Source organism: Protomyctophum bolini (genome assembly GCF_963924005.1).
Source record: "Protomyctophum bolini genome assembly, chromosome: 2".
NCBI classification, from domain to species: domain Eukaryota; kingdom Metazoa; phylum Chordata; class Actinopteri; order Myctophiformes; family Myctophidae; genus Protomyctophum; species Protomyctophum bolini.
The window spans coordinates 49,454,184-49,464,137 of record NC_137863.1 but is presented as its reverse complement, the minus strand read 5'-3'; the positions used below and the strand labels follow the sequence as shown (position 1 = coordinate 49,464,137).

The 9,954-nt window shown below is 46.9% G+C and overlaps 1 protein-coding gene across 1 annotated transcript in view; it reads right to left on the bottom strand.

Annotated features, from left to right (window-relative positions):
- Positions 1 to 2,044: 2,044 nt before the first annotated feature.
- The window catches only part of LOC308324287 (cadherin-22-like), a gene marked incomplete at both ends in the record, with an annotated part of 120,102 nt that continues 112,192 nt past the window's right edge, over positions 2,045 to 9,954 (bottom strand). Inside the window, one exon of the mRNA XM_080776295.1 lies at positions 2,045 to 2,604. Coding sequence (XP_080632421.1) covers positions 2,045 to 2,604 — 560 coding nt within the window. The remainder of the gene's footprint in view (positions 2,605 to 9,954) is intronic.

The following is a 9,954-nucleotide window of genomic DNA, read 5'->3' as shown; positions in this document are numbered from 1 at the left end:
TTGGTGTGGGTTGTGGTGTGGCAGGACTCGCCGCGGGAGTTGTAGACGCAGTCCCCGATGTAGAAGGGGTCTGAGTCTGTTGCTGTTCATCCTCGTGAGACTCCAAAACATATTCTGGGTTGCTCGTGGGCCTGGTTCCCAATATTTTGTCCAGTTCGTCGTACCAGGGGAACTTGTCCTTCTCCTCCCCCGAGCTGCCACTTTTCCGGAGCGCATCGCGCACCTTAATGTAGCGCTGACGGAGGTTTTTAACTTTCAAATGGCACTGGCCAGCCGTTCGCTCGATGCCCCTCTCTCTCATCTTGTCGCTGATCTTTAGGAAAACCGAGGCATTTTTGTGTGTCTCTACAAGGGATTGGTTAATTATATCCTCTGCCCATATCTCCAGCAGAGCCCTCACCTCATCATCAGCCCAAGTTGACCCCCGACTCATTGTTGCTCTTTCTTTCCTTCTCTTTATAATAATCAATAATCCGTGCCCGTCACCGTGTACCTGCTGTCAACCTGTTCTCTTTTGGCGCTCTGAACCCACAATGCATTATTCATGTATTTGTTTATTTCCTGTATTTGGTCCCGCGATAAAGTCCGAATGCATTCACACCAGTAACGAACCGCACCGTGGTTCGTTTGGAAGCGAACCGAGTCCGGCCTTTTTTAGCGGAGCATGGTTCGTTTCTTTGATTCGCACCAGAGTTCGTATGCACGTTCACACCAACCGAACCAAAGGGCTAAGCGGACCATGGTTCGTTTTAAACGAACCAAACATGTCCGGTGTGAAAGCGCCCTAAGACACACTGCAGGGTCTCACCAGCTTGTCTCTGCCCTCCATTAGACACACTGTAGGGTCTCACCTGTATTGTCACCAGCTTGTCTCTGCTCTCCTCAGAGAAGATAAGCTGGACCCGGCCATTCTGCAGCTCTTCAGGGTCACGCTTTGCCACCGTGGCCAACAGGAAGGTCATCATGACACACGGAAGACAGACCAGGGACCCGTAGAGCAGCCTCTTCCAGTTCTGCCAGCATACAAACTGTTGGGAGAAAGAATAGGGCGGTACTAAATTACCACATTATATTATATGTATTTGTCATTTATACAGTCAAAGTCTGTCAATATCTATCAATTATTATAGAGGCGCAACAGATAATTGAACAACTGCAATTAAATGAATTATGCAAAAACATTTGAGCATGTCATCATAGGTGAAAATGCATGTTTAAATACCGAAAATAGTTGTCAGTTTGCTGTATATTTTTGCATGACACCATTACACAACAAAGTACAAATTAAATACGGCTTAAGTGGTTAATCAGACTAGTTAATTATTATGAATAAATAAATCAGCATAGTTTTGCACTGAGTAAGCAAAGCAAAGCAAAGTTACTATATTTACCCAGGGTAACTGGACTAAGCTCAAGAACTTGTTTACAGCCAGGCCCTGCTCATAGAACATTTCATGGTAGGGGTTCAATGCCTTGCTCAAGGGCACTTCAGCGGTGGTAATTTTAACGTGCCGGTCCGGGGATACGAACTAGCGACCTTCCGATATCAAGACCGCTCCGCAAACCGTTCGGCCACTAATTTCTTTATCAATCAAAACGAAATATTTCTATTATAATCAATAGTCGCAGCCCTAAGCAATTCCAAAAAGAAATGTGACGAACGTGTAAGCATATCACAGTTATAATTCATTAATATTTAATATCTTTCTATTTATCTATTGTCTTTTCATATTTCTAGAGTCATATCGGGGACCAGACAATTTGACATTAATGTTCTTTTTCCACATGAGTCATGGAAAACGGGGGCCGTCTTATATTCGGCATATTGACTTGGCTCTCTGTGATTGTGTACATTTTTATTTTGATCTACTATTCGATATGAGGTGACCACCGAAACTGTGGTCACCTCATCACATAAAACTGGAGTATGAATAGGTAATTCAGTGGAACGCTCTAGGGTCAGAGGAGGAGGCGGATATAAGAAGTACAGGCAGAAGAGCACAGCGGAGAGTTTTCAGGTCTCGGGTGCAAACCTAGCTCAGTGCTAGGACCCCTCCTCCTCCTCTGTGTTCCCTGGGGGAGCGTAGTAGCCCGCCAGCTGCTTGAAGCGCGGCCCCCAGTCGCCGAGGTAGGAGAAATCCTGCTCCGAGGTGGTGGACAGCGTGTGGATGGAGCTGAGCGAGAGCGCCGGCGAGCTGTTGCCCTCGAAGGCGTACGTCTGGAAAGAGTCGTACGGCGGGACCGACAGGTCTGCGTCCGCCTGCTCCACCTTCTTGCGGATGTAGCCTTTGAAGACGGTGAAGTCCGCCGCCGCCGCTGCCCCGCCTCTTTTTGCGCCGCCCCCTCCCGCCCCCGTCCGGCTGGCCGTCTGGACCCACTGGGGCAGCGAGCGTAGGTCCGCCGGCCCAGAGTCGGAGGAGCAGCTCTTGGCCTCGGGGAAGTCGTAGAGGTTCCTCAGGGCGCTCATGTCGTACGCCTGCGTGTCCTGCTCGCCTCCACCCTCGTCGTTGTACTTGATGACGTTGTCGCGCATGTCCTCCTCGTCCTCGGACATCCGATGGCCCTTCCTGTGCCGCTTGAGGCTCACGATCAGCAAGACCAGGACTTTGATAGAAAGAGGGAAAGGGTAGAGAGAGGTAGAGAGAAGTGGCCGTGAGACTGAGAGAGACATAAAACTAAAGATTATCATCTGGTGGGTATTGTGATATTAAATCATATGGAGAGTCGATGTTTACTGTAATGGGGTTTTGTTCAGCATTACACACGTTGTTAAATGAGGCGCCCGATATGGGTTGCGGTAAATGCCACAAATCATAGGATGTTGAAAACTGTCATTAAGTGAAATCATGTGACTTGAATGAGGTTCAGGGACTGCATAATACATATATTTGGAATATGAGCTGTCAGGCAAAAGGTCGATGGTAAAAGTGAAAGTGCACTTCATCAAAGTAAATATAAAGACATAACCAACTGAACCCCTGGGATCAAAATGCAGTCAGGTCCTTCAATAAGGTTTCTCACTGGTTTTACTGGAATGTGCAAATTTGTTTAATGTTTTAAATTCATGGAGGCCAAAATCACACACGTTCTAATTTGTGTAACTTTTACTTTGACCCCCTATGAAGACAATTAGCTTTCTCAAATAATATTTAATTTGCATGAGAATTGATTTTCCACAATCCTAATTGCTTTGCCCAGAATCTTAAGGGATGTCAATCTTTCCGTCAATAATTACTGTAAGTGAGTCCAAAGCACCACAGAGTTAAAGTTTACTGTACATCACTCCCGAGAAACAGAGGACACCAACTACTGTAGGCCTACATATGGATAGAACAATGGCGAGGTCAATAAAGTCTGTATAAAAAAATATATATAGATGGATCCCTTATTAGACTAATGAGATGAGGAAAACAAAGGCTGTATGCATCTGGATAAATCAATGAAGATTTAATCTCATTTTAATTACTGCCTACATACTGTATACATGTTGTTCTGCCCTTACTATACGTTGGTGTACATTGTGTATGGCTTGGCAGACAGCTAACAAGGTTCCCAATAAAGCTCCAAAGGCAGTGACTTGGTTTGGGTTCTTTAGTGAAGAATACATTGTAAAACTGCAATACAGAAAAAATAGAAACACAACATTGGTGTCATATACTGTAAAATAATAAACCAAACATAGTTATTGTATGCATCATACAAGATTACAAAAATAACATGTAAATTGCTTTAAGAGCCAAGAAGTTTAACAAAAAACACACAAACTTACAGACTTATCCTGTCCAAGGCCTGATAGAAAGGGTTAACTCAACATGTAGTGAGAGAGCTCTTGACAGTGTGCTGGCTTGAACTGAACTGACTCTGACCAAACTAATCACCTCATAACTACCCTAGTGAAGCTACCAGGTGAGGAGAATTACTAATTAAGCAAAAGAACATTGGTCTCCATTACACATAGGGCCTACTAGGTGAAAGGTGAACTACCTAGAAAAGTAAACGGCACACTCCCCGCATGGTATAATTGGTTATACCACTATACAGTCTCTTTTTGAAGAAGAAGAACAACTTCTGACACAGGTCTAGAGTACACCTTGGGAGTACCTTGTCGGATGACCTTCACGTCGACTTTCCTCACATTCTTTTCGTGACCGGGATCAGCCTTGACGAAGAGTCCTGTAGGCCACCCACCCCCCGTCACCCGAGAGTCCCCCAACAGCATGACATCTCCAACTTGCAGATTGGGCTTTTCGGCCTGCCATTTCCTCCTAGGCTGTAGAGTATCCAGGTATTCCTGCTTCCAGAAGCTATCGGAGAGGACCTTGACTCTACTAGGACTAAAGCAGTTGAACTTCTTATTAACATGAATGGTGGTAGGGCAATTACTCAGTGGTGGGTTGAAGACTTCCTCATTCTCCCCGCCATGATCTTCCTCAGTTGATAAGCGCTCCGTTAAGAATCTTTCTTCCCTAGCTTCTTGTTTGACCGTAGCTTCTCCATCGTTGTCCATTGTTAACTGGTGCACTGATGAAGAGGTAAGTATGGTTTGTTTTGCAACATGGTGTGAATATTTAAAATAGCCTGCTTCAGACCCTTGTTGCTCTGCTTCATCCTGCTGCTGCTGCTCTTCATCCTGTCGCTGCTGAAGCACTTCGTCCTGCTGCTGCTGAAGCACTTCGTCCTGGCGACGCTGCTGCTGAAGCACTTCGTCCTGGCGACGCTGAAGCACTTCGTCCTGGCGACGCTGAAGCACTTCGTCCTGGCGACGCTGAAGCGCTTCGTCCTGGCGACGCTGAAGCACTTCGTCCTGGCGACGCTGAAGCACTTCGTCCTGGCGACGCTGAAGCACTTCGTCCTGCTGCTGCTGAAGCACTTCGTCCTGCTGCTGCTGAAGCACTTCGTCCTGGCGACGCTGAAGCACTTCGTCCTGGCGACGCTGCTGCTGAAGCACTTCGTCCTGGCGACGCTGAAGCACTTCGTCCTGGCGACGCTGAAGCACTTCGTCCTGGCGACGCTGAAGCACTTCGTCCTGCTGCTGCTGAAGCACTTCGTCCTGGCGACGCTGAAGCACTTCGTCCTGGCGACGCTGAAGCACTTCGTCCTGCTGCTGCTGAAGCACTTCGTCCTGCTGCTGCTGAAGCACTTCGTCCTGGCGACGCTGAAGCACTTCGTCCTGGCGACGCTGAAGCACTTCGTCCTGCTGCTGCTGAAGCACTTCGTCCTGGCGCTGCTGAAGCACTTCGTCCTGGCGACGCTGAAGCGCTTCGTCCTGGCGACGCTGAAGCACTTCGTCCTGGCGACGCTGAAGCACTTCGTCCTGGCGACGCTGAAGCACTTCGTCCTGGCGACGCTGAAGCACTTCGTCCTGCTGCTGCTGAAGCACTTCGTCCTGCTGCTGCTGAAGCACTTCGTCCTGGCGACGCTGAAGCACTTCGTCCTGGCGACGCTGAAGCACTTCGTCCTGGCGACGCTGAAGCACTTCGTCCTGGCGACGCTGCTGCTGAAGCACTTCGTCCTGGCGACGCTGAAGCACTTCGTCCTGGCGACGCTGAAGCACTTCGTCCTGGCGACGCTGAAGCACTTCGTCCTGGCGACGCTGAAGCACTTCGTCCTGCTGCTGCTGAAGCACTTCGTCCTGGCGACGCTGAAGCACTTCGTCCTGGCGACGCTGAAGCACTTCATCTTCTAGAACACATGATTGCAGTGCGTCTGCTTCAGCTGATGCAATTTCTGCAGCTTCCTCTGATTTTAGCAACAGCAGATTAGCTTGTAGATCAGCTTGTTGTTTTAATATTGCTGCTTCCTTGTGTGCATAGGCTAGTTTGACAAGTGCAGCTTGTGCTTTAGCACGTGCTTTTACTGCAGCAGTACTGATTGGTTTTGAGCTCTTCACCACCCTTTGAATGTGACATGATGAAGAGAATAAACTGCAGTGTTGAGCCATGTCTTTCTGTGAAGTCCGCTGTGCTTAAAGTCTTTTTACTGTTCTGCCCTTACTATACGTTGGTGTACATTGTGTATGGCTTGGCAGACAGCTAACAAGGTTCCCAATAAAGCTCCAAAGGCAGTGACTTGGTTTGGGTTCTTTAGTGAAGAATACATTGTAAAACTGCAATACAGAAAAAAATACAACATTGGTGTCATATACTGTAAAATAATAAACCAAACATAGTTATTGTATGCATCATACAAGATTACAAAAATAACATGTAAATTGCTTTAAGAGCCAAGAAGTTTAACAAAAAACACACAAACTTACAGACTTATCCTGTCCAAGGCCTGATAGAAAGGGTTAACTCAACATGTAGTGAGAGAGCTCTTGACAGTGTGCTGGCTTGAACTGAACTGACTCTGACCAAACTAATCACCTCATAACTACCCTAGTGAAGCTACCAGGTGAGGAGAATTACTAATTAAGCAAAAGAACATTGGTCTCCATTACACATAGGGCCTACTAGGTGAAAGGTGAACTACCTAGAAAAGTAAACAGCACACATGTGATTAAGCAGATTTCAATTCACTCAGACACTCGAGTCACTAACCACCCCAAACAGAGAGACAGACATGCACGCGCGTGCGCGCTCGCACACACACACACACACACACACACACACACACACACACACTTGCTTGCTTGTGGTTGTCCATCGTGTCCGATGATGACCATCTTCTCCTATCTGTGAGTCCTCTGGTGGCTGTATAGTCCGATCCTGGATCCGCAGTCACGGTTGCAGACCAGGCATATGAAAGCGGTACTGGAAGCGGTACTGGGGGGAACAGGGGTGGCTTTGCGGGCATGCCTCTTTGCACGCTTTGCTGCACGGTGTTGTGTGCGCTGGCTCTCTATATGCTGCACTCCCTGTGCGGAGCGAGAGCGCCAGAGGTCACGACAGGATGCGAGTTCCTCTAGTGAAGAGGGGTTGATCTGGCCTCTCTTCAGTGTGGTCTTAATTTGGTCTTTGAACCGCTTCTTCTGCCCACCGGCACTGCGTTGACCAAGATGTAATTGGCCGTAGAGGACTTTGCGTGGGAGTCTATGGCTGGGCATACGGATGACATGACCCAGCCACCTGAGTTGGTGTTGGTTCAGGATACACACACACACACACACACACACACACACACACACACACCTACAAGCAAGACCCACCGTAGAACAAACAAACCCGTTCCAAATGGATTACGTTGTTAATTCCGAGACTTTCGTAAAACATTTACAGCCTTTTATAGCCTACTTTGTCGTACGACGAACGCGTCACCACCACAGTGTGTTGTAACACTGTAGATCAGATATTTTGGCCACGCGACCTACAGTATACCTCAGAGGATATTGGAATTCATCCCATTGCACCGGGCCGGCTTTGACAGCTCAGCTGTGTTGACTGTTGACTGGTGATCGAGACAGAGCCTCTGTGATAGAGAGCTGCTACTTTGAATCAACAGGGATGTCTCAGTCAGATCAGGGAAACAGAGATAGGGAATAGCGAAACATATTTTTTTTATTTTGATAGTTAATTGCCCCACAATATGAATACACTGATGTGTTTTGCTTTGTTGGTAACTGCATAATCACAATATTACACTCGAGGGTGTGATTATTGGTTCTTGAGTGATGCCACATCACTGCCGTGCCAATAATCACGGTAAAGCACACCCTTGAGTGTAATATTACGTACAGTAATTCAGATCTTTCCCCAATCCCCATCTACAGACAGTTTTACAAATATGTACTTAATCTAATCTAACAACTATAAGATATTTTACGGGTGTCTCCCGGCTTGGCATCAAATCTTTTCAATTGTTCAGTTACCTTGGAAGTTGGTAGGTGGCTCTTTTTTTGTTTTACCCTTTTTTTCCCCCTCCAATTCTGGGTCCTTCCGTTCCACTCACTAAGCACTGAGAGAGTCTGTGACAAGCATATTAATCTATACAAATGACTTGTTGCAGGTCCCAGGAATTGTCTTTATTTGGTGTAAATGACCTGAACAATAACTTACTGAGGGGAAAACGGCCTGTTCGGAAGAGCGGCGCCCGGGCGAAGAGGAAAAACTCACTGAAAAGCGTCTGGGGGCTTTTTATGCAATATCTCTGACTGATAATGTACAATCACACTCCACTTGCATTGTTTGGTGCGGTCTGTCGGGATGCCAGCATCTCAGCTCATTGTGTTTATTCTCCTCTATAAATGGGAGTTAATTGCCACGGGGTCCAGGAAGCCGTCACAGCTACGTGATAGGCTCTGGAGCGTGCCGCCATGTGTGCCAAGCATTCGCTCAGACAATTACTCTCAATTCTCACTGATGAGGAGAGTAATGGGAGGTGGGGACCTTGACACTGCAAACTGTTTCGTACATACAGATCAGCTGCTTCCTGTAAATGCAGGACATGTAATTTCCATCATCCATCGCACTGCGGGTGGCGGTAATGTGCTTTTGTTTGGGGATACTTATAATTGTTTATTTTACTATACTGCATGCTATTGGCAGGATTGGTAAAGGCAAGATATTTTAAGGTCAGGCTGTAGCTTACGCCATTAATCAAAGTGGCTTGTGTAAAACAACGGCATCAATAACTTACAGTCTGACATTCACTTTTGACTTAAATCTTGCCAGTGTGCGTGAGTCAGACTCATACATCACTGTATCTGTATCACCAAAAACGCTACTGCTGCCACGGGTTTGCGTACAGTATCTAGCTACAGGTTAGCATGTCAGAGGCAATGTACAAGTGCATAGCTACATGCTCGACCTCTGTAGGAACCATAATGTACACTGTATACATCCATTACCTCCACATACAATGGCCCCGGCCCCCCTTGTGTACAGGTGTTTCGATAAGCGTTCCTGACAAGACGGCTCATTTCCCCTTGGGCCACGCTGGCTGAGCGAGCCCAGGAGTTCATCACGGCAGATGGCTGGTAATTGGAACGGATGCGTGCAGATGCCGCAGCGCAGTGGAATGGATTCATCACATCGGGCCCCCTTAAATTAACTGATAGAGGGACTGTTTGCTTGTAGGGTAATTAGGCAGAAATGTGTTTTCATTGTTCTCATCATCCAACAATTGATGTAATAGGGGTGGTCCGGCCTCGGGAGAAGGAGCCCGCTCTCTGCTTGGGCTAGGACCTAGCCGCTAGGTGGTTAATGGCTGTGTGCTTCTGTGGGTGGGGCTGCTCCCTTAGTCCTTCACTACTATGCATATTTTACATACAATTTCGATATATATATTTAAAATTGTTTCGCCCCGAATTTTGGACTCCAGGGATAAATGTGTTAAGGGCGGAAAGATGCTTTTGTGTCTGTATATGTGTTCATTGGAAGTGTGTGTATTGTGAAAGAACAGGACAAAGCTTATCATCTGTGTGTACATTACTAGTATGTTGTCATGCTTTTAGAGGGAGCAGCAAAGTATTGGCTAATGTGATGATTGCTCTAGCTTTCACATGCCGGCTCACTCCAGTCCAGCTAGCTACTCTATACAATACAAGCGAACAACTGTTGGAACACATGCTGTCCATTTTCATCCCCCTGAGCCCAGCACTTAATTGCAGCTCCTACAATTTACTGTCCACACAGTGGACAGTCAGGCAGCATCTAGGTGCTTCCACTCAATCTGTGCCTCCAGTCGTGACTCGTGAGGGAGTAATTTCTATACCACTCAACAGCACTCAGTTGAATCTGTGGTGCAAGTGCTACAGTTAAAGGACCACTTCACCACTTTTCAACTTTCAACTTCTTCCTATAATTGGTCCTAACTAATGTTCATCATAAAATACCACAATTTCTTCCTACTCATGCAGTCTGTGTCTCATAGGAAGGCTGTGGGCAGTTCAGATGGTGAATCCAAGATAATAGATTTTGGGGGGATGAACTTGAGCTTCTTGGCAAGTTTAGACGCTTACATTAAGTTTGTTTGTATAAGTTCCAGAGCAACAAACCTTGGCGCTTTACCAACAAC